The sequence below is a fragment of the Caenorhabditis remanei genome, chromosome IV, assembly GCF_010183535.1.
Source record: "Caenorhabditis remanei strain PX506 chromosome IV, whole genome shotgun sequence".
Lineage (NCBI taxonomy): Eukaryota > Metazoa > Nematoda > Chromadorea > Rhabditida > Rhabditidae > Caenorhabditis > Caenorhabditis remanei.
The window spans coordinates 16514668-16539038 of record NC_071331.1 but is presented as its reverse complement, the minus strand read 5'-3'; the positions used below and the strand labels follow the sequence as shown (position 1 = coordinate 16539038).

Below are 24371 nucleotides of genomic sequence, written 5' to 3'. Positions count from 1 at the left end.
CCGTGGGAATTATCCGTCATTTTAACTTTGGATTACTGTATCTACAGTAACCTAATCGTAAGAACAGGAAATGTAAGCGCAGAAATTCAAACCCGATGATGAACAACTTATGTTATAACCACTGAACACAATGATAACGAAAGTTCGAAAACGAGGTGCATTTGAAAAAAATTGTAAATGAAAAATCGTGTTAGTAAGTGAGAGATATCATTGTAGCTGTCGAAATTCGGTGAAAAGACATCTATTCGTTTGGTTTGCGAACATAACTTGGGAATGTCTATTGTGGAGCAATTAGTATATCATCTGTATTCCTTTCAACCTCCGTTGTTTAACCAAAATTTTCATTAAATTTCGTTTCAGATCATTCCGAAAAAATAGATAAGATGACCCACCCATAGTCGCTAATTTCATGAGTTTATCAAAATTTGAACTCGATTTGTTTACTTGATTTCCAAGTTTCTAATTCAAGCAAAACTGAAACAATCATGTGAATTCAACCTGCTGACCCAAGTTTTAGTGATATCACTCAACACAATTAAACGTGTTTATCAACGTCACAGTTTCTAAAAGCTTCAGCTGATTAAAATTTAAAATGAACTATTGAAAACGGAAGTGGTTTTTTGGTGGCAAACTGGAATTTTTTTCATCGAAATTACCAATGGAATGAGTTATGAAACAGGAAGGTGGTTACCTTCCTAGAATTTTTTGGGCGTCAGCTGTAATTGGAAACATGTAACTGTCGAGAGTTGAACTTTCGAAAAAACTTTGAGAACATTGAAAATGACAAATTTCAAACAGAATCTAGTCGGACTAATAGAATCAAAAGACTACGGAGTTCCACCAATCTCAGTTCCTCCGAGGACGTCCGAGACGTCTAAAAAAAGGTTTTATATTGTCAGAAGATCGCTCAACGCTTTACTTGTCTCTGTAATCGTTTTCACTTTTGAACTCAATGCTGATTATCTTCTAGATGTTCCTATTCAGTCCAGTTGTTAAACGTGCTCTGAACTGGCTCCTCGTCCAAGAGAAATCATCCAGTTCATATTGAAAATCATCGAAATGGAACAATCTTCAGCCTTTTTCCACCTGATTCATCCCAAATTGTTTGTCATCCCAAAATCACTGAGCCTTACTATTTTTCTCCTGTTCTTGCTCATTGAACTTCCGTATTTTTGTTATTTTCTCCAGATGTGTTTTGTATATTTTTGATGAACAAAATATTTATACGTTCCTTATAAAATAAACAATTTCAGATTCCTTCCAAAAAACAAACAATACTTTTACATATGTTTTTGTTTTTCTAATCTTTTTTAAATAACTTTATTTCGAACTTTTTCCATTTACAGCATTTTCTCTCCCACCTGTTAGTTTTCATTTGTCATGATAAGTCTATTTGTTCCGGTGGTTATTAATTCACACCCACATTCAGTGTCTATGAGTAATAAAATTAAAACTGGTTGACTTTTTGAATGAATATATAAAGAGCCTTATTAAAGAACAACTCATCGACTCAAGAGCATTTTCTTCTTTCACTTTTCTCTATTTTCTATCTTTAGGTTTTAAGTCGTTAGTGTAGTTGATTGATAAAGGAGGTTTTAGGTGCAGTTTTCTATTCCGGAACCATAAGATTATTCCAATAGATCACGACTAGATTTTGCAAGAAAACGTGATCGAATGGAAGTTTGAAAGATCCGTTCCAACTGGACACAAAATAGAGAAAAATCGGAGTGAAATATGAACTAGGATGAGACAGATTTTTTGTTAATTCTACTCTCTTCTTCTTCTTTTTCCAAAGTTTAGTTAAATCAATGTCGTGTGCTAATATGGTATCAAACTGAACCTTCTTGACCCACTTCCGTTCCTAGAAATGACTTATTTTGCATGATATCAATTGGTCTTTTCAGTTTTGTAAATGCCTCTGAACCCATCAATCAAACTAATGAAAAGCAATAAAAGTCAAAACTTCCGTCTGATTATATAATGTCATTTACATTCCTAACTGTAATTATAACTCGAAATGCCAAATTCAAATATCACTGTGCCGACCAACAACTAATTGAAACTTCCTAATAGTATACTAGTTTTTGTTACTTTCCCCGTAAACAATACATTCGTAAAACTTCTTTGTTCTTTTCTCTCGGAGATAAGACTTTTCGACTCGTTAACTCTTTTTTCACTCTAGCCCATTGTGTCGTAGTTTATCAGTCAAAAAATCGTACGTTTAAAAGCGGGGCGCGGTCTGACGAAACCGCCCATTTTGCTCCGATCATTTCTTGTATTTCCAACTTTGAAATTTCAGAACAAGTTTCGTTCGAAATGGCTCAAAACTTCTTCTCTGGTACTAGCTTGAGACTCAATGATGGTTCGATGGTGGATGCTGGAGAACATTTGAAGGGAAAGGTAAGTAGATTTCAGAGATATTGAGAAGATCTTGAAAGTACTTAGAGTCTGAATCTCGGTCTTATACTTCTCGTAAGTTCAAGTTGATTCCAACAAGGATTTACATTCAATCTATCAAATTTGTGTCGGATGTGCACTCAGGTTATCACTAAAACCCTGACCGGAAACGTTTATAACTATGTAATATCATGATAAACCGCTCTTCAAAATTTCACTTTCAGTTCATTCAAAAACAAAAATATACAGATTATGCCATAATCCGTACAGTAATACTTATGATAGAGTAAAATCCATTCTCTGATCTTTCGGTCCTTTCCCGGTAACTCTAATTCTTTCAGATTGTTGTTCTTTACTTCTCTGCAAGCTGGTGCGGTCCGTGTCGTCAGTTTACTCCGATAATGAAGGTAAGACTCTCCGAGCTGACCATCTAATCAGTTGCCAACTCTCCACGAAATCTTTGGTTTTATTTAGTTGCAAAACGGAACACAGATAACACTATCTCCATTTGCCGCAAAGTTTGACCGTTATGATTATTGCAGGAGCTCTATCAGCAAATTTCGGCTACCAATCAGCCAATCGAGGTGATTCTTCTATCGAGAGACTACATGAGATTCCAATTGGATGAATATTATGAGAAACAAGGATGTTCATGGGGTGTTGTTCCGTTGAGAGATCCAATCATCGAGAAATGTTTGGAGAAGTATGATGTAAAGGCATTGCCATCGTGCAGAGTTGTCGATGAATTCGGTAACTGTTTGGATGCAAATGCACGTCACAATGTCGAGGTAGGAGGGCTTCTTCAACAGATATGTTGATTTTAAATGTTCGGAAATAGATGTATCTAATCTGAATCTAAGATCTGAGCATAATCTTCAGATTTTTGAGATTTCAACTCTTTTTAATTTTCAGAAGTATCGCGAGAAGCGCCAAATGACTGAACTTTTCAACAAATGGCGTCAACAAATGGTCCAAGTCCGTGCTTAAAAGATCAAATCTCTTCTTGTCTTTCAAAAATTTCTGTTTCATTAATTTGAATATTTGCATAATTTATTCTGTCTATGTACTCAATTTGAATATTACATTATATAATAAATCAAAATTCGGAATCCGCTGAATCTGGATGACTTATAGCTTTGTGCTCGGCTCATCCGGATCTACCCATGGCCAGTCACAGGATCGTTCTCCTGAAAAAGAAACACGTGTTTTATGGAGAGAAAAAGGAGAGATTCTTGACTCTAGCAGGTTGACATACTACTAGAAAGAAGAAAAAAGACAAACTAGATAATTAGAGAAGAAGAAGAAGAAGATGCAGTGGGCAGTGAAAAGAAGAGAAAATGAATCATTTTGTGAACTTTTTAGTTCATTGATTCGTTTCCAACTCCATTCAAATGCATCATTTTCTTTTTGATCTCTCTGAACATTTACGAAAAAGAAGTTCTTCAAGAAAACCAGTTTCATTCTTTCCAATCCATAAAAAACTGTCGACACACCCAATTCTTTCAATCCTTCTCTCCAACTATTCCCATTTTCCATCCGCCCTTTGAACTTACCATTTGGACCAGCAGCAGTCAAACTCGTCTCTTCTCTGAAAATTGGCAACATCAAAACCGGAAACTCGTGCGTCTCGCCGCACCGCACATTACGGCTTCTGCTGCTGTTGCTCCCCTCCACCCTTCAACGGCAAGTCGCCAAAAGGGGGCGGAGTTTCAGGCAGAAGCCGAAGAAGAAGAAGAAGAGGCAACGGCAGACAACGACTCGACAAGTCCTACCTGTTATTGCTACTCGACGGCTGACGCAGAAGAAGTGAAGTCTCTCGTTCTTGCGACGATGGAGAAGCCGAAGAAAGACACCATTCTACAATTAATGATAATTTGGATTGGATTGTTATCAGTTAATTCTCTGGAATGTTATGATTCTTCATATCCAGTACCACATCGAAGAACCGAGTGTGGACCCAATATGGTGAGTTTTTCATTTTTGAATTTAACTACAGCAGAATTAATATGGGAATTTCGAAAACGTCATACGAAAAAATTAAAACCAGCTCAAAATACATCAGTACGGTGTTCCAGGTCTTTAGAAATCAACTGATATGTCTCGGAACCAAGAAGACTAAATCGAATTTCCGGTCTATTTTTCCTTGTAAGTAAATCCGGAATCCCTTGTCGTTTGACTATTTGAACCACATATTTATCGATAATTTCTTAAATTGGAGTCAATTGAGATAAATTGAGAAAATAACAGACCTACACGACGAAGTCGGTAAACAAATTTCGTCTTGATTTTGACGTAATTAGGAATAAATATCCGTGTCGTGACTCACTAATAATACAAAATATGGTTAAAGATCATTGGAAGAAACCTTACAAAAAGTGTAAAACTGGAAACAGATATTTCTCTGCGTCTCCTCATTTTATTCTCTCCTATTTCTTGCTTCTCATCAGGACTAATTCGCCTCGACAACTTTTTCGTGTCAGAGATTTTAGGTTTGGCCAACCGACTCGAAAATTAGACACGGCTCGCCAGTCTCCTCGTGTGTACACACCTTATTCTGACATTTTCAACTTCTTTCGAATAATTAGAGGAAATGAAAAAAGAGAACGGAAGAGATAGATATGTTCTCAGATGGGGGATACATTCGGAAATTATGTTAGGTTTTTCATTTGAAAAAATAGAAAAGTTTATCTTCTTTTTTCAGAGATGAGACTGGAAAATAAGCAATAATTGAATGAGATTTAAATTTATAATTCTTCTTTTTCCCTTCTTCTTCTTTTCTATTTTCTGTTCTTCTTCTTTTTCAATATTTTCCGACTCACACTAGGCCATACACAAAAGCTCAGAAATGCATAACATGTCAGTAGTCATGTCAAAAACTTTCCTTTTTCCTTTTTTCTTCCATCTATTCAACTTTCTTTTTCCTAATAATACACATGATCACTGGGAAGAATCAAGTGGACTTCTGTGAAGGGTCATCCCCACTCAAAGCATAGCAACCAATATAATAAATGGCTCTTCTTTCGAGACAAAAGTTTTCAGTTTCAGTCAAGTATCGGGTTTTGAATTCGCACATTTGTTGAAACTTAATATCCGAAAATGGGATGAAAACGGAAGGCACCGTAATCAAAAAGAGAAAATAAAAAAGTAAAAAAGAATTGGAAAGTTAGTTTCCTCTTTTCAGGATTATAAGCCCTACGCGACTCGACTAATCCCGTTTGATTGATATCAAAGATACACAACAAAACAGAAAATGAATTTCAGATGTGCTACTCTGAGTACTATGCAGTCAATCGAAGTGGGACAATTCGACAGTATTATGATCGTTTCTGTGTTCATGAATCCCATTGTTTGTATCGAGGAATCGATGAATCTTGCCCCACACTGGCACAACTTGATCACAAAATGCAGGTAGAAAACAAGTCGATTAGGCTTCTCTGTGTTGACTTCATCCTTCCTCTTTTTTCAGAGTCTCTTCACAAAACATCATGCAAAAAGTCAAGTGAATTCAATTCGATTCTCAGAATTCTGTTGTTGTTCAACAAATCTTTGTAACGATGTCAACCACAAAAGGGTAAGAAATCTTCATAGATCGCTGACCTTGATTTCGGATTTCCGGGGGAAATCGGATATTTGGGCAAAGCTCAAACAGACTACGTCACATCCACTCGATTAAACTTTTTCGGAGGAAAAGGAAGAGACGTTTAATGAGAGAAAGAAGTGTTTTCGAATTTTTGTGTTCTGGTTGATCTCCTTAAAAACAGATATGGTTGCGTAGTTTCTGAAACAGAAATGTGACTAAGGGATGATCTTAGAAATGAAATCAAAGTGACTTATAAGGTGACCTATAGGACTGAAAACCTGACGTCGGAGGAATTCTGAACGAGAGTCTAAACCTTTTCCTTATCAGTATGGATATACGACGTCAAGTTTAGTGATCTACCTATTTTCATTGTGAACTGTGTGGATCGGTTAGCTTTAATGCTATTCAAACTTCGACAAAATATTCTGTTTTAAACGACTTCAGCTTTCGAACTATAAAAACTTCACTCTGAGAATGTCGACCACAATTTCAACTTATCCGGTTCATGGCTGTTTTAAAGGGTTCTGAATTGGAACAAAAACAAATATTCCCTATTCTGAAAGTTTGTGGTTTAGTCAGTATAAAACTTCTGATTTTTAAAATCTAAGAATCTCAACAAGTGTAGTGAAATTCGTTCATTTTAAAACCCATCATTTTTTTCAGGTCTATGACAAATACGGACTTCAAATAACGTTTGCGGACAACGTGTTCACAGATGCGTCAAGTAGTCGATCGAACATCGTCTCACTTACACTTCTCTTCATTTCCATAATCATGTATTTCGTCTGCGTTTTTTAATTCCTCATCTCATCTATATCTATCTCTATTCTTTTTCTTCTTATTTTTCCTCATCCTGACATTTTTGAAACGGGCGAATAAACTTGCTTCCTCTCTCTTTTAAATCATACCTTGTTGAAGGAATTGAGTGTCTCCTCGTGCTCTCAACTTCTCTACTAAATCCCATAATTGAGTTGATTTCTGAAACTCAACCCAATAATTATTCATTTTTTTTTCTGAGGAATTGCGTACCTGGTGTAAATAACGCCTCCGCAGTTTATTTTCGCTTTCTGCTTTATTCATCAAATCACCCGAACTATCTCTGAAATCAAATCATTGGGGGACTTCAGAATTTTCTTCTAAATATTACGATCTAGGCTGAGGTGACATTGGTTGAGATGTCTTTGCTACAACACTCTTCATTAATCCACGTCGATATGCTCTTGGCTCGTTGCCAACTGGATTCCGAGCCAATTCAATTACCTGAAAATCAAATAGAGATTTGTCTGGAATCTGGAAAATCTGATTCTAAAAATAGCTTATCATGTACTTTTTTGGGGGAAATATCGAAGCGATTAACGCAAGATTTGTTTCAAGATCGCTAATCACTAGTTTTATTGCAAAAAAGAGGGATAATCTACTATATTGTTTTTATTCTTTCCTAAAGAGAGGGGGCTTTTTTATTATCTTTTTATTCCCTTTTCAGCGTTTAATTGATTTCAAACAAGGGTAGTAAGACTTCAATTTGATCGCCTACTTTTTTAATGTTTCATTGAAAAACTTCAACGTTTTCTGACATTTAGAAACTATTAAAATCAACTTCTAAAAACAAATTTTTCGAAATTCCAAAAGGTTTCAGATCCAGAGACGATTAATATCCACTAAAGATTGAACGTTTGTTGGAAAACAGTTTGCAAAACCTGTTGAACAAATGTTTTGATTCTTGATCTCACTCCAGAATATTTCCATTTTTCAGAAACCGTTCAACCATAATAATTCATGAGTTAGTTGTTTGGTCTTTTTGAAACGTTTTGTGTTATTCTCTTTTCTAAATTTTCTTCATTCAACACCCTACTCTCTCCCCAAAAAGTGCATGAGACCGACTCACCTTTGGAACAAAAACGAGACAAAGTGTGAGAGTTGTCGAGAAAATAACAAAAAATGAGGCAAGACTGAACATTTCATTGACCCGTTCTTGTAGAATAACACTAGTTGATAGTCCCAATACACTCATGACAACACAACAATATACACTTGTTCCAATGTATTTACTGTCATTGAGAGCTGGAACATTCACATGACGAGTCTCCCAAGCGAGGAAACATCCGAGAATCTGAAATTATTGAAGGATTGAAGTAGGGAAATGAATGAAGGGAAATATACCATGAGGACTCCTTTAACTGCATAGAGAACGGCTTGGAAGACACCAGAATGAGACGAATAACACTTTTCGACTTCTGGGATTATCACGATGTTGTCTTCTGGCTGAAATTAGTTGAATGGGTTAGTAAGAGTGAAAATGATTCGATGGAAAGGCACCATTTCATTCTGTGATCAAATGTTATTTTAAGAAAGGGTAAGTGCAACTGATAAATCATAAAAGTGTTTTTTAATGAAGTTTTCAAGCATAAATCCGAAATTTCAGATGTACCTCAACTACTCTCTGATGGTGTCAATTTTGATAGAAACTGTAGTAAAAACTTAGATATTCATTTGGTGATTGGGGTGACTTCTGTACGGATCTTTCCTAACAACAAGCGATAAGCTGGTGTCCACTTGATGATGAAATAATTTCCAACTCATGCCTTGGTTGAGAGGGGTCGTACAAAAAGGGAAATCATTTAAAAAGATAGTTTATATTTTCAAAAGAAAACTTTCTCATATAGTTTATAGAATTTTTGGATCCCGAGCTCCCAGAAAACATTCAATGATCGAGCGTTTGATTTTAAAGAAAACTCACAATGTGTGGAAGTTCCGTAACCGTATAAGAGAACGGAGAAATGAAAGCCCAAGTGACGAGAACACATAAATCGATAAAAAGTAGAACTCCAAGAATCAAGAACAATTTCGAATCTTTGATGGCTTTCCGATCCATTCGAATATTCGTAAATATCGAATGAACTCTCCATGTTTTTGAGAACATCGCACCAAATGAAAGTGTGAATCCAAGGCAAAGTGTCCACGTTTTCATGTAGCACAACCACACGAAACCATCTGGAGACACTATTCGAGTGTCTAAACCCAACATTATTACAGATGCAAAGGTACAAATGGAACCAGCGATAATTATGTTGTTGAGGTTTGGTGATGACATTTTGATAAATCTGAAAATCTCGAATATATTGTTTTGAGACATAAATAAACGAAACCTACCTATGATTACGGTATCTGAAATTGATTAACAAGAATATGAGAGCCAGGAAAATTCCAATAAGAGCTAAAAGTGACATTGCCAAGAATAAAAGAGACGAAATGTGTTCACGACGACGTTCGGTAATAGTTGAATCCAACGGAGGAGACCATCCTTTCGATGTACTTTCAATTATTTTGAATTCATCTTCTGCTCCATCGTACATTGCAAATGGAATATACTGTCCTTCTGACCATTGTTTGATATCCACTAGTCCAAGTCTCTCATTATTCACAAATTTCACTTTACCCTAAACTTTCAAAATTACTAGTTAAGGGAATCAGAAAAATAGAATACTCACCGTTAATCCCTGGAATGATGAATTATCGATAGCCTCGATCATTTTATGATGTGAAAATTCTGCATTATCACCCATCGAATGGCTCAAAGCGATAGCTAGAGTCCACAGTCCATCGTAGAGATATCCTCTCCATGTGTTGTTTGGATCCAGTTTACTTATTTCCTCCCAAACGTCACCGGCCCTCTGAAGTTTATTAATTTTGAGATTTTCTGGTCGATGAGGATAGTCGAAATTCACAGCCAGTAAGGCTTTTCTTCTTGTCTCGTTCAAATTAATCTTTCAGGCTTATCTTTTTGCAGAAATTCATTTTACAAAGTTCCCAACTATTCCCAAAGCTTTCTTACCGTATTCCCAACAATTTTCGTATCCACATCTCTTCTCGTCAATGCAAATTCCACTGAAAAATGATTTCTTGCAGCTTCTTTCATTTCTTCAGCCGTGCAATTGTCATGTGTCTTGTTCAACCATCTGGAAATATTTCTCCATATTTCACTCATTCATAAAACTGTCATTCTCACTTATCAGAGTGATATCCAGGAAGAATCCAAACATAATTATCTCCGTACATCCCTCGATGATATCCTGCGCAGATTACTGTAGCTGCCATCTCTTCATCCACGTCAACAAGAATAATCCGAACATCTCTCTCCTTAAAAATCACATTTTTCCCTCTCTCTCTCTCCCTCAATTTAGTTTTAAAAATTCCGAGTCATTTCTCTCGAATAATAAGATGTTGTACATGTAAGCATCGAGGAACGGGCCATCCCTCGGGATTTTGTCTGGTTATCTGGAAAGCCAATCGAGAGGACATTGTGTGACTCTCGGGGGCGACACGCCTTCTCGCTCATTATTTATCTTCTTCTTCGTCTCCCGACACAACAAGAATTGGACGACAAAAAAAAGATGGATGAACGAGAAGAAGAAAAACGATCACAAACCTTTAGCTCGTCAAGTTCTGCACCGACAGTCTCGATTTGTTCCCAATTGACACCGGCTGTGTGCACAATCTTCACACCGAAACCATGTTCGAGACGAGTCGTCAATGCTTCGTGAGGCTGAACATGAACATGTGTGAACAATGGTTGAGGTTCAGAAATAGATATCAGAACTGTTTTTCGTCAATTTACGCTTATAGGAAATCTCTTAACATTTTCAGGAACATCCTGTCAAGAATATCAACACTGTAGCTACAGTAGCTTGCCGTGATCTATTTTTCCTGAAACTAAAACTCGAAATACACCAATCTACGATGCATATTAAAAGTTAAGAAACTATTTAAAAACGCATCCTCAATTATTCTATTGCCTTTCTCCCTCAGAACAAGATCTCATTTATCTCATTTTCTGTTTCTTCGGAATGGAACATGAAGGTGTCATTCACATTAATCCTTCTTGTTCCCTCTCCGTATTTTTTCTGAATGAATCCGTGAGCAATATGTCACTCTCATTTCCATCAAAAACCCGAGCCGCTGTCCGTTTGCGTGTCAAATCCCCCCTATTTCTCTTTCCATTTTTCCGTAGATTTCAAATGAATAATTCTGATTTTGTTTCCTTACCAACGCGTATCTCGGTTGATCGTTTTGCTTCACAGTTCCAACTCTTTTCCATCCGAAATGATTCACAAACTTGCATTTTGCCATATTCGTATTTCGATTTCCAGGTACAACACGAAAGAATGTAGGAAACAACTGCAATTGTTTCATTTATTGTTTCACTCGTTTCAAGCGTCTTTTCATTTCAAAATGAGCGGTCCCCCCAATAGAAAAGAATAGAGCTTCTGAAGAGCGGAGGGCTCGAAATGTCGCCCGAGGCCAATTTTTCTTTCCCACACCGGAAGACTTTCATGAATTTATTTTGCTTCTAAATTGGGCTCTCCTCAATTCTAAAACTAACTTCATGGGAATCAGAGGAAGCGAATTTGGCATGAGTCTCTGCATATGATAGTTGAACGATTTGCCAATATTTGAGGGCCATTGCAATTGGTTCATTCACCTGAAATTCAAACACATTTCTACAGATTTTCGACAGGATTTCGTGATTCTGATTTTTCAGACAATCATTACTTGTTAGCATAAAAAAGGACCAATAACTTTAAAAGTAATTACCTAATCATTGATTTTTCGAGTATATCTGTTTCATTTTGACTAACTAACAAATGGTAATCTAGAATAGCTTAGGGTATCATGTTCATCAGAAAAACATATCATTGTTGATAATATAATATAATATAAATGTTGTATCGTATTTATAATCAGAACCCTCGGATTCACAAGAATGAATTTCCATTTCTAGACCTCACAACTCATTTTCAAGAACACTTCCTTTTAAATGTTGCAGGTGCAATTTATAATTGAATAAAAGCTAATAATTACTGAAAAGACTCAAAGAATAATGAACTTTTCTCTTCGTCTTTTTTCATAAAAGTTCATTAGACTCACTTCAGTGCATTGTCCTCCAAGAATAGCAACAGGTCGAGGTCTCGAAGCAATCAAATCGAACAATGCCTTCATTCCTTGTGATGTTTTACACTGAAATTATTCAATCAATCATCCTTATTTTCCATCTAATATCTCTTTTTCTTCTCCTCTTCCATCAATATTTTCAGAATGTTGCAATAACTCGCTCCCTTCTTTCGTCCCGTTTCGCCTAACCCATTTAGTTAACGCATTCAAGCGTTTAACATGGTGCACTGCTCCATTATTTTAGTCTATCTTTGTCCTCCTTCTACTTCGACGTCGTCTGTCGGTTGTGCATGAATTCTGACACAAAAGATGAGGTAACCGTGAAGAGGAAAGAACAACTCTTCTTTTTCTGAGAGCACTAAAAACGTGTGATGGCTCGAGAGCGCCAAAATTGAGTCAATTGAGAAGATGCGCGGTCCGCCCCGGTCGCAAATTGAATTTGTTCGATATCGAATGGAAGAGAGAAAAAAAAGAAAATGGAGAAGATGATGAGGAGAAAAACGACTTACATGAGTGTCTTTGACTATCATTTCGAGACGATATCCTTGAAGAATACATGATCGAGTATGTACATGAGATAGAGCAGTTCGAATTGCTGGCAGAGCATCTGGAAATCCTTCTTTCTGAACAGTGAACACTCCGAGTGGAAGTGGAATGCCACCGTGTCGACGCTGAAAATGACACAAATTCTTATTTAGGAATGAATGCATTGGAAATGCATGTTCTATTGAAGTGAACGAAAAAGATCTTCTGAGTTTTTGGTCGATTGAAACTAATCTAGAGCGGAAGGACTGGAAGAATCATTCTAACAAAACACACCTCAATCGGGCTGAAAGAAAAATTCAACCAAGATTTCTAGACATATGAAAAAACTCAGTCTGACCAGTTTTCTTTTTCTTGATCCTAAATGAAAAGATCCAGCATTCAAAGTGATACAGTTTCATTCAAAAATAACTGAACAACAACAACAAAACTAAAACAAAAGAAGGATTATTTACTTCCCTGCTTTTAATTTCAAGACAAAAAATAATAGTTATTATAAACTGACTTTGCAACTCAATTCCTCGTCGCCATCATAATTTTCAACTGCTCCGACGGCGAAAAGCAGTGAAATGAGCCAATGAATTATCATGCTCCGTTGATCCAACTCATCGATATCACTTTTTGTTTCTGTCTAAAAACCAAGAAATGGAGATTCGGAACACGGGAATCTTAAAAGTGGTGGGAGGCTGCTGGGAGAGAAAACGACGGGTCCTCCGTCAGCTGCTCCTTTGCTCCGTCGCCCGAGGGCTCTCCATACTATCAAAAAGTGGGCGGAGTCTGAGCGGAAGGAGCAGGCAAGACGAGACTGCAAAAAAAGAGAAAAAAGAGAGAAAACGAAAAGAAAAAGAAAAGGAAAAAGAAACATCTTAGACTCTCCTGCCGAAATATTGAAACAGGTGCATTTTGTGTTGATCCAGAAGTGAAGATTCTGCCAATCTTTCCGTTATTTTGTGGGTGTCGAAACCGACGCCAGCTGTGTGAAGAAGCTCAATTTAGAATAAACAATCACATCGAAATTGTGGAGTGGCGAGTCGACTTTTTGATTTATTTTTTATTTCAAATAAAATCCAATCTTCTTATTTTTTGAAAAATGAAGAGTTTTTTGGTAAACCCACTGGAAAAAGTTAGATCAATATATTTATCTTCCAGAACCTTGTTATAAGTGTAACCAATTTAAAAGCCTAACAATTTATGAGAAACAACATTGTTGTAGATTGAGATTTGTTTGCTTTTTTCATTTTGGGGAGCTCGCAATTTTCATGTCCACATTGGATTGATTAGAGTTATTGCATAACGTTTCCAAGTGGTTTCGGCAGGGACAATGAATGATTGAGGGATATGTTAAAGCTTTGATGATTGGAGAGACGTCATGATTTAAAGAATTACTTCATTCTATGAAACATTGATTGTAAAAGTTCCGAAGAAATGATGCCTTGAAATGTACAAGTTTTTGTTCATTATGAAATCAGAAAGTTGAATGTCATCTGCTAGGAATACATTAAATGGATCTCCAATGTAGATAATCCAAATATATGATATATTGAAAAATCAAAAAAAAAATAATATTCCTGATTAAAAATCGTTTTCACTTTTCCTCATCGTCATTTTTAAAAATTCAATTTCATTGCAAAGAGAAAATACGCGGGTGGGACGGCGATTCATCGAGCAATCTTATGGGTTGTACTCAATTGGGAGATTCTTACGACGAACCATACCGTCTCCTTGGAACCATTCACGACGGAATTGCTTGGCAGCTCCATCTGGAGTGTTGGTCCACTCAACAGTGATACGGTCGTTGTTTGTGTCCTCTTGTCCGAAAGCGAAAGCATCGCAAGAAACGGCAAGAAGGACAGCCTCCTTTGGGTCGAGGACTCCACATGATGGATCAACTCCGAGACGCTTCATGTTGGTGGGCTTGATACCATATCCGATGCGGCGAGCAGACGAGTTGATCACCTTGATGTGGTAGGTGTGCTTGTCGTCGTACGGGGCATTGAAGACTATCTTGGCGTTGGGTTGGGTTTGGATGTCTCCTGGTGGGACGGATTGAGCCATGGCGATTTGATTGAGTGATACTCGATCATCGCTTTTTATTTTGTATAAATTCATTGAGAAGATGCATATGATGACGTGGTAAGCACAGTGAAGCACGAACTCTGGCTGAAAATAAATAACTAAAAGAAAATTCTGAAACTACAGTAAGAATTCGAAAAAAACGCTTACCTGTCGAACAGTGAACATATAAGTCCAAGAGACAGCAATCACGAAAAATGGACAGATGTTGCTCAAATAATTCCAATCTTCCTCATCGAATCTCACAAATGGTATTTCTTTTTCATCGCAAAAAATGTAATAGGAATAGAAATACAAATAAAAAACAAGCAATACGAGAGTAGATGTTGAAGCGGTCTGAACAAGAGTAGAAAGTGTTTATCGATCTTTTCTCACTCACTTTTGGATCCCATTTCATATACAAGAATACAAGAATCTGAATAATACAGCATATTCTCATTCCGGCCAGACCAACTCTTGAAGATTTCAAACATATTGGTTTAAGTGATTTCAGTTTCAGCAGTGATGCTCTGATAGCGAAACCAACGAAGAAACCAAAACATATGAGTATCCAGCATCCAACATGATGATCTTGATGTTCTTTGAATAAAACTGGGTCAATTATATTTAGAGAGGAAAACACAGAAATAATACAGACAATACAGGCATTTTGAGCACACCGAAACCAGTTAAATCTTGATGAAATTGCCTTCGCGATCATATCTTTCTGAGTCGGACAAGGTAGACTATAGTCGATATATCGTTTACTCCTCGTGAATGAACGACGAGAGACACAGAGAAGCGACAAATGCCATTTATTACTACACGGAGACTGTTTTCTTTTATGTAAGACGTACATCCCTTATCAAAGCAGATCGGGCTACAGCAGACTTGCAAAACCTCGGCCCGGTCCATTACAGATTTGCCGCCCGGATTCAAAAAATGTGCACAATTAAAGGAAACATTGTCGAAAATTGACATTTTGCAAAAAAAAATAATTCAAAAAATTCAAGTAGTCAAATTTTTGTACGGAAACCCAGGTCGACCGGGCCGGGCCGATGAAAAATCTGAAATCGACCCGGCCCGACCCGTGCAAGTCTGGGCTTCAGTTGTGATTTTGGTAGGGATGAAAAGGAATTATTTTAAAAAAATATCGGAATAACTGTTTACCTTTTCGATACAAGTTATAAAATTTTACATCACGTACTGTGAAAACCTAAAATTGAACTTGCCGAAATCGCTCGAGAAGACACACTCCATTACTGTATATTTTCCATCGCTAAATATAAAGAGACAAACTCTAACTGGATCGAGCCTATCAGTGATGAAATGAAACGAAAGTTGAACAAAACGATAGAACCTAACCTTCCGCAATGTATTTGTGTTTTTGAAGTATATTCCACTAGTTTCTCAATGTTTCTAAGAGTTTAAATCATAAACTGGAAAGTTACGAGAGCTCAAACTTTTTGACTCAAAAATGGAGGAGGTGTCTGTAACTCACTGAAACATGACTAGAATTGTCAGCAAAGATGTGTGCGTACCTATTCTCTGTTCTAACTCTATTCTAACTCGGAATAACTCGAATCAAAAATGTTTTTAATAACTATATTTTCAATTATCCAACACAAATATGAATCTTATCATCATAAATTTGCTTCGAACCGCACTACTTCGACTAACCGAAAAATCTAAAAAACATGAAAAACAGATATTTTTCAAAAAACTGTTTTTTTTTTCAATATGATGCAGGGGAGTTAGAATTGTTATCTTTGAAAAAGTACAAAATGAGGCTGGCTATTCATTTCTGAAAAGATTTTGACCATCTGTTGAAAGAAACTTCAAACGATCGTTTCGGTAGGTCAAAGGGGCGGAGCCAAAGGGTATGGTATAAAATTCTTAGAATTCCCAGGGTATTATTAATAATCAGCCGAAACGGATCAGTTTGGCTCATATGTGCCTCCAGTCAGAGATTCTGAAAGGTTTTTTGAATATAGGAATATAGCAATAGGATGAATTATCCTTAACCGCCTAATATGTTGAGGAGGTCATTGAAATGGGGAACCCATACGATTTCAATTCTTGGAATAGGAATAAATATAAAGAAAGATAACAAAGTTTCTCAAAAATTGAACATTGGAGTTAGAGAGTTCTTCGATTCTGTACGATGAAGTTGGAGTCATGGTAACGTTGGTTTTTTGATGTAAGAAGGACATACGTAGAGCACCAGATAAGTGAGCCGGAAGGCGAAAAACCTCAGATGAATTAAACACATCTACGGTATAAACCAGATCAAGTACATAGCAATGAAACCAAAATTAATCAATTATTTAAAAATATATATCGGCGAAATTTTATATATAGAAAAGAGAAGCTAAATATGGACTCGCCTACACTGGGCATACTGGAAACTCATGATGTTGGATGATATTTCATCAGAAGGTGTACGAAACCGCTGGCCACACTAGAGATAGAATTTAAACAAAGATTATTTAGAAATCAGTTCAATAACTTGAATAAAACGGAAGCAGTGTATATCCAAGTGAAACTCTTTTGCTTTGGAAATGGAAACCATTAAATGGCTGGAAAGTCACGTTTCTTAATCATAGTGACCAGATCTAGAATTTTTCTGTCTTAAAAATTAGACTGAATCGGTGCAGTGGTGCTGACACACACACATAGAAGTTTGCGTTCAATAATAGTAAAGATTGGACTTCGTTTCGAATTGTTTCATATATCAATTCAGTTGAAAGCTTCACAAAAAACAATAGATACAATAGACACAAACAATAGACCAAAAAAGCTTTTGATGTAGTAGGGTAGGTCAAATTTATCTACGCTTTTTTAAATAAAAGAGTCTGAATTTGTTGATTACTGTATTTCGTCTTTAAAAACGTTTAAGTGTTTTCCAGTTATCGCATCTTTGTCGACAGTTCTTTTTTCCTTCTTTTGGAGGTATTTTCGTGTTGTCTCCTCTGAAAGCATGCTAGTTCTATCTATTCTGTTAGATTAAGTTATGATCTCGCAAGTGTTTTGTTCTTTTGAAAAAGCAAAGGAATTTTCTACAGCCAGAAGACAACGCTGGTGGCATCTCACAACGCTGGAGTTGGAAGTCCACTATTTAATTATATACCTTTCAATTCCTTTACCTTCATATCAATATTCCTGAAATCCTAGTGAAAAATTAGAATCAATAAACATATTCGTCCTAATTTTGTTCAATCGATGTTTTGGAAATAAACTTTGTTTCTTTTCTATTTCAGAGACATAGAGATAAGGGTGATAATCAAAACTTCTAAAAAGAAGTTGTTGATGGAACGATACTAAGAATCGACACTGCTCTCCGTTTTTGATGTACACTTACGTAATATGAATGGAAATCTATCGAATGTATCCGGTTGTTTGTCTCATAATAATGTTTCATCCACTTCAGTTACTTCCTGGTCATAATTTCGACTGGTTACGGTTTCTTACGAAGGAATTTCAACACTAATTTCATTTTAGATGTGAAATCGTAACGATCATAATTCGATCGAGAAAAGACACAGTTCAATTACATAAATTGAATCTGATCAAATCTTTTTTTTCAGAATGGAGTACTCTTCAAAGTGCTCACTTTCATGTTTCTTCCTGTGTTGGTCATATATATGCTCCTTTCCAAAGCAAGATATTTACGGGGTCATGATATAATTGTAACAGATATCGGAAAGAACCAGCATGCTACAAGTTTTTCCAAGAAGCCTTCTTAAATAAATTCAGAATGGGAAGCTACTTAAAATTCCTAAGTTTCACAATTAACGGAATCAATTTCGTTGCTCTTCTTCTGCTCTTCGTGGGCTGCTTCGTCTCGACATTCGGGGGAGGAGATCTTAGCTTCATGGGAATTATCTCGTGAGAAACTTGATGTCATGACAATTGATTACATTTATACATTACAGAGGATATGGATTTCCAACGTTCTCGTCGCTTATTCTAGAAGTTCTTGACGAGATTTTCGCCAAATTCCACGTTTGTGATATTATTTCAAAACAGCCCAATCTTCATTATATTCTTTAGTTCCGTCTCCCGAACGTTATCGCTCCTACCGCACTTGTTTTCGTACTGGGGTATGCTTCTTCGCCTCACGTCGGTTTTCTTCTCGGAGTTGCAGCGTGTATGTAAAATATTAGGAACTTTGAACTTTATCGTTTTCTAGATTGCCACCAACGCCATATTAAAGAACTCGTCGGAAACAACAATGGGACGATTAATCTTGCGATGATGGTGTGTGGTGGATGTGTTGCAACGATCCTTGCAATCCATCGTGACAATCTGTCGAAGATCGCGTTGATTGTCATGTCAATTGAATTGATTTCCTGTGGTCTCGAGTTTGATAAAGAAGAAGAGGAGAAGAAGAGAGCTGAGGAGCTCCGAAGAATGCGAAACAACTGAACAGTTTGTGCGAGTTTCTTTAAACTGTAAAATATTATTATTATTATTATTATTATTATTAAATCTGTCAGTGTCGATGCTTTTTTGCAAAAGAATCAATGATACTAGCAAAAACAGGGTCATGTTGTATGGTATGTTGTGCTATGAGAATCAAGCAGACGGCTCCAATGGCAATGTGGGAGAGATTGTGGGAGAGTCCTGGTGTCGTGGCAAAAATCTGGAACAAGAAATTACTTGAATACGGACAGTAATGAAGTTATTCACCAAATAGGAGAAGGAGGAAGCAAATAACGAAGCTCCAAGAAACATTGATGTTGAGAAGGACGGGAAGACGGTTGTGAATGATGGTGAGCTTTCTCCAAGATATTCTCGAATTGTTCGCCAGCTGTAAAGTAAGTTTTACACAATGAATAGTTTTCTAATTTTTGGTAAAATCAAAAATGAATTTCGTTGAAAAACGACTCACTTATATACAATCCTGATAGTCATATTGATAATATTCGCAACAATGAATCCTGCTGAATTCAAATACACGCAGAGAACATAATTGATGAACAGATGAAGTGTAGAAGTGACGAAAAGGAACTTTCCATGTGAATAAATTTGATAATTATCCATACTTGCCATCGCGAATCCTTCAGTTATTCCATTGATTGCAGTTACCAAAATGTATGCAGAGTATAATGAAAGTAACAGAGCGCCTCCATTATCAGAGAGTAGTTTTCCTCCATAAAGAGAGATTGCTGTTGAAGAATATGGTATTCCGAAGATACATGCAACGAATCCAAGAACTCCAACGACATGAAGAATTGTTGATAAATTCTTGACTAAATCATCATGATTATCCGTATTTTTATTGAATACACTGCTTTCTTTGCGAATTGTATTCGAAAAATATGCATTGCAGTTCTCGTCAATCGGCGACAAAATCGTTCGTACAATGATGCTTCCAACTCTTTCAACAGCATCGTATACACCTGAAAATTCATATGATTTTCGACTACTTCAAATAAATAAATAACCTTGCTGTTTCAAACTGAGCAACTCGGTGAATGTCATAACATATGCACTTCCATCAGTCAGTAACTGTTTCAAAATTGAATGAGCGAACATGGTGCTCATTGCATTTACTGATTTCCTATCGATTCCTTCATTGAATTTCGGAAGTAAATCAGAGAAAGTTGAGAAGCTTTCGAGTTCCGGAATAGATTTGTTTCTGATATAGACGTAGAAAGCGATGAAATTGAACAAAAGATATGCGATGGCTCCGAAATATTGAGAGTATGCGAACAGATCGAGATGATACATTTCAGGGAAGATGAAGAGACCAGCTAGAACGAATATTCTTTTGACACATATCAACATTCCTTGTCCAATTGCAAAGTGTTGACCGAGAGAACCCGAAGTTGATTCCAATCTAAAATGCATTACGTTAAAAATATTTGTCAGAGACACTTACCGTAGTGAAATGACTGAAAACGGTTCTGCAATCGATTCAATGATTGCAGAGATGGGAAACGAGAGTACAACAGTCCAGGAAACATCCACAGTTGTTGATGAGAAAGTGTACCACAGATAAACACAAATCACACTTAATACTGTAGAGATAAGCGGGCTCAGCCAGAGAAGGTTGATAAATTTAGGCAGAGATCCACGTATGATTTCAGCTTTCCTTAATGGTTCTCGCGTCAGGAATAGAATGGTCGAGTAGAGAAGAGTTAATCTGAAAAAATAGATCAATTACTCATGAATATTAGAATTTTGTTTCAAGTCCTGAACTTTAAAAAGCAAAACTCACCGAACATTTACGAGCCCCAGAACATCATTGTCAATCCGTCGCAAAAGATACATGTTGATTCCAAAAGATATGATTCGTGCGATTAACTGAAACTTAAGATTCTGAAAAGTCTTTATAGACTCTTGAATTACCTGTCCTCGTAAATTATGAGCAAGAGATGCAAATAATGACGTCATGGCTTCAGAATCTAAAAATAGCGACTATCTAGGTTAAGATAACGAGTTGGGAAAATTCTTTCAAATAGAATATGTTTTTAACAGTTTTGAACTGGATCGTTTGAAATAATCTCAACAAAAGTTAGCAATTCACAAATCTTCAAATCAGTTTATTCAACATAAAACTGAAAAGAAAAATAATGTTCCCAAGTTATTGGATATTCGTAAGAGAGAGTGTCCCCTCCACTCGGACGAACGCTTCAGCAGTGCATACAGAAGAGGAATAGAGAAAGAGGGTATAATTGGTTTCGAGCTGTGTACTCAAATGCATTCAATTTATATGGGCCCAACTTCTTGGTGCACTGAACATTATTCATTCATAATTTAGCATTTTGTTCAGACATTTTTCTCGTTTAAATGCGATAAGAAAACAGCTATCGTGAAACCTCTCAACCAGTTTTTTTCTGATATTAAAAATTAAGAGCAATATATAATTTCTCGAACTGAAAAGGTTGATCCATTCTCGAACAGCTCTCCATCGAAGCTTCTAGTTTGATAGCTATATTTGATATTTGATATTTAATTTCACATTTTCTCTGTATATTCAAATTTTTTGCGACTGACGGAAAGTAAGTTTTGTGCTAAACTGTGGAACACAAATTAGAAGGTCATTTGTTTGATCACGTCGCTTGACTACAAAGTGATAAGTGTAGCCCTGTGATCTCATGTACCCAAAACTACAGATATGCGTCATCACATTCCTTAGCCAGTTGGAAAATTTCGATAGAACTCCTATAATACTTTTACCCTTGGATGCCCTCAATCGGATAGAAAGATGATTGCATCCCATTTTCAAGTCGCAACGAACGATCATACGTGAAGTATGGCGTGACGTTTGAAGAGACGTACTTTGTGATAGTGTGATACAGGAATTGTGTCGATCGAACAACTTGGAAGGTAAACTCAGGCACTTTTCAAGAAACTTAGTGAAGCTTATAAATTTGAAGCTGTTTCATTCACATAGAACTAACCGAAGTAAAAAATGAAAAGGGAAATCTGAATGATGGGGTTTATGTTGGGGGAAAACAACAATTGCTATAAATAAAGAGTATATGTGAAAAAAGTCGTATTATTTGGAAAAGAATTAGGACGCCGTGGAGAAGATTTTTACAAGTTCGAATAAGTCGAAAGTTCATAAATAGTTAGAGACGACTTTTGTTGCACAAACGACGAAGGCATGAGAAGTGTAAAAATGAAGAGAGAAGCTCGAAAGAAGGAAATTATCATTTTCTCCGATGAAGCTTGGCTCTCGTAAATAAAGAAAAATGACAAGTACGTACAACAAGTCAAAAAAAATGTTGACGGCGTAATATGTAAGAGAATGGTGCAGGTGTTTTTCGAGAATGGAATAGAAATCTGTGAGCAGTAGAAGTGTCTTGAACTGATCTGTTTACAAGTATTGTCCGAGCCAACGAATTCCTTCTCCATAACCTTGACGTTGGAGGACAGAACACATGAACACTTCCATCGGCCGGGAAGCCATTTCATTTCGTGAAACGTCTCCTGTAAGATTACTGATGATTTTTGAATCCTGATTAGGATAACTTGCCCTTTCCAGTACACATATGCTGAATATTGAGCTGCCACTTGAGTTGATCCTCACTCAATGCTCCTGGCTTGTCAATCTTGTTTCCGAGAATAAGAACTGGAACCGAAGCGATTTGTTCATCCTGGAGCAAGGATTCGAGTTCAACACGACTTTCTTGCATTCTCTCTGCATCTGCCACATCGATAAGGAAAACGACAGCGTCCACAGCTGGGAAATAGTCTTTCCAGACTCGTCGTGCTGAAATTGAGAACATTCGAACTGAAAATGAGAACTCCGATCTAACCTTGAGCGTGACCACCGAGATCGTATGTGGTGAATGAGATTCCTCCCAAAGACATTTGCTCGGAAGCTGAAATAAATTACGTTTCATAAGAAACTGGTTTCGCCAGTCGCGTCATCATCCAAGAAGTTGATAAGCAAAACCGGTCAATCAGCTGGCGGAAAATGGCTAAGATATTTGTGACTTCTATGTATTTATCTTATAAATTGGTATTTATATGATACAAAGTCATTTATATTTTTGTAGGTTAATAGGATTTCGAAAAAAAACTTACTAGGGTGAAGCGTGGGTACGTGCTGAGCAATTCGGTCATCCTTGAGCATGTGCAGCAGTGTTGTCTTTCCGGCGTTATCGAGTCCCAAGAATACCAATTTTCCCTTCTTGTTGGCCAATCCTGTAAACGATGAAATAAAGAAATGATAAAGTTTTCAAAACAAACCCAGCATGTTGAGCACTCCATTAAACCAGTCCCATAAAAACGACATATTGAACCTGTAATGAAATGAAGTAAAATATATACAAAGAAAAGGTTTTAAACTAAAGCCACACGACTATCGAGAAAATCAACTGAAACAGATAAAGTGAGAACATTGAGTGAAAACGACAAGAAGAGAGAACGAGGCGGCGACAAGCGGCGTATCTTGTGTTACCGCCACAAAGACAAAGACACGCGCTTCCACGTGTACCATTGAAAGAGAAGATACGCAGAAAAATAATCAAAAAATTATAGATGTAAAATGTAGCGGTTCAGTAGGAACAGTGCTCTATAAAATGAAAATCTGGAGTGCGCTGACGTGTCCAAAGTGACAGATGGCACGGAAAAGACGTCAAAGTGGTGAAAGTACGCCAGTAGGACACTAGGCACGATTTGCGAGAGCGAAAAGAAGAAGAAGCAAAAAGAGAAGAAGGAAAAGTACAAGAAGAACGAAACATGATGTTGGAGAGAAGAAGAAGGAATTTTGAAATGTCATTGTTAAAAACGGTTTCATTGTCACAAGATCCGACAATCAAAAATGTAGATATTTATTTTCGAAGAGCTAAGAATCTTCAGAAGACAAAATCTGTTGATCAAAGCTTAATCTGAAAACAAAAACACCTGTGATGAAACAAGGAAAAACAAGACAACAAAAACATCAAGAATTTTGAGTTCAATTAGAAAATTGTCCTCGACTCATATACGCGGGCATTAAAAATATTGGAAAACGTATTTACAAAGACATAAAAAGTGTAAAACTTTGTAGCGGATTGACTAAAAAGTTTGAAAGCTATCGTATGAAACTGATGATCGTGTTGAGACCGCCGGCTCAAAAAATTAATTTTCCTTTAAAGGCAGGTCTAAAGCAGCTTGAGTTTCAGTTTTAGTTATTTAATGATTACTGTGAAAGGACGGGGAAATTCTCTCATTTTTTTCTCAAAAATAGATTTAGGGGTCACATATCAAAAACAATTTGATCAACTTACAATATTATTTGACAGTTTTCCCAACCTACTCCAAACTGGAAATAAAGATTAGAAAACATTTTTTGTTGATAAAAACCAGGGAAATACTAATTGTTGAGAATCTTTATATTTTTCCCTAA

The 24371-nt window shown here is 36.6% G+C and overlaps 6 protein-coding genes across 6 annotated transcripts; 3 read left to right on the top strand and 3 right to left on the bottom strand.

Annotated features, from left to right (window-relative positions):
• Positions 1 to 2316: 2316 nt before the first annotated feature.
• GCK72_014613 (uncharacterized protein) lies at positions 2317 to 3384 on the top strand (the record flags this gene model as incomplete). The annotated part of the gene is made up of 4 exons (XM_003108021.2): positions 2317 to 2400; positions 2739 to 2804; positions 2940 to 3185; positions 3310 to 3384. 4 exons carry the CDS (start codon positions 2317 to 2319, stop codon positions 3382 to 3384), a joined length of 471 nt encoding a protein of 156 aa, XP_003108069.1.
• An 843-nt stretch (positions 3385 to 4227) lies between these two features.
• GCK72_014612 (uncharacterized protein) lies at positions 4228 to 6775 on the top strand (the record flags this gene model as incomplete). The annotated part of the gene is made up of 4 exons (XM_003108115.2): positions 4228 to 4362; positions 5659 to 5805; positions 5864 to 5968; positions 6641 to 6775. 4 exons carry the CDS (start codon positions 4228 to 4230, stop codon positions 6773 to 6775), a joined length of 522 nt encoding a protein of 173 aa, XP_003108163.2.
• A 99-nt stretch (positions 6776 to 6874) lies between these two features.
• Positions 6875 to 14981, bottom strand: GCK72_014611 (uncharacterized protein; the record flags this gene model as incomplete). The annotated part of the gene is made up of 19 exons (XM_053730373.1): positions 6875 to 6955; positions 7007 to 7076; positions 7125 to 7237; positions 7863 to 8087; positions 8138 to 8239; positions 8715 to 9078; positions 9128 to 9414; positions 9466 to 9648; positions 9810 to 9933; positions 9984 to 10114; positions 10404 to 10520; positions 11021 to 11152; positions 11358 to 11456; positions 11903 to 11992; positions 12436 to 12597; positions 12975 to 13100; positions 14180 to 14629; positions 14693 to 14878; positions 14922 to 14981. 19 exons carry the CDS (start codon positions 14979 to 14981, stop codon positions 6875 to 6877), a joined length of 3102 nt encoding a protein of 1033 aa, XP_053585145.1.
• Positions 14982 to 18278: 3297 nt separating this feature from the next.
• On the top strand, positions 18279 to 18949 carry GCK72_014610 (uncharacterized protein; the record flags this gene model as incomplete). Its single annotated transcript, XM_003108380.2, has 4 exons — positions 18279 to 18409; positions 18457 to 18526; positions 18575 to 18671; positions 18714 to 18949. The coding sequence occupies 4 exons, from the start codon at positions 18279 to 18281 to the stop codon at positions 18947 to 18949; spliced, it is 534 nt and encodes a 177-aa protein (XP_003108428.1).
• A 67-nt stretch (positions 18950 to 19016) lies between these two features.
• GCK72_014609 (uncharacterized protein) lies at positions 19017 to 20923 on the bottom strand (the record flags this gene model as incomplete). Its single annotated transcript, XM_053730372.1, has 7 exons — positions 19017 to 19166; positions 19214 to 19334; positions 19416 to 19926; positions 19972 to 20366; positions 20409 to 20672; positions 20748 to 20833; positions 20879 to 20923. The coding sequence occupies 7 exons, from the start codon at positions 20921 to 20923 to the stop codon at positions 19017 to 19019; spliced, it is 1572 nt and encodes a 523-aa protein (XP_053585144.1).
• A 1429-nt stretch (positions 20924 to 22352) lies between these two features.
• On the bottom strand, positions 22353 to 23276 carry GCK72_014608 (uncharacterized protein; the record flags this gene model as incomplete). Its single annotated transcript, XM_053730371.1, has 5 exons — positions 22353 to 22465; positions 22512 to 22748; positions 22795 to 22860; positions 23066 to 23185; positions 23231 to 23276. 5 exons carry the CDS (start codon positions 23274 to 23276, stop codon positions 22353 to 22355), a joined length of 582 nt encoding a protein of 193 aa, XP_053585143.1.
• Between the last annotated feature and the right edge of the window lie 1095 nt (positions 23277 to 24371).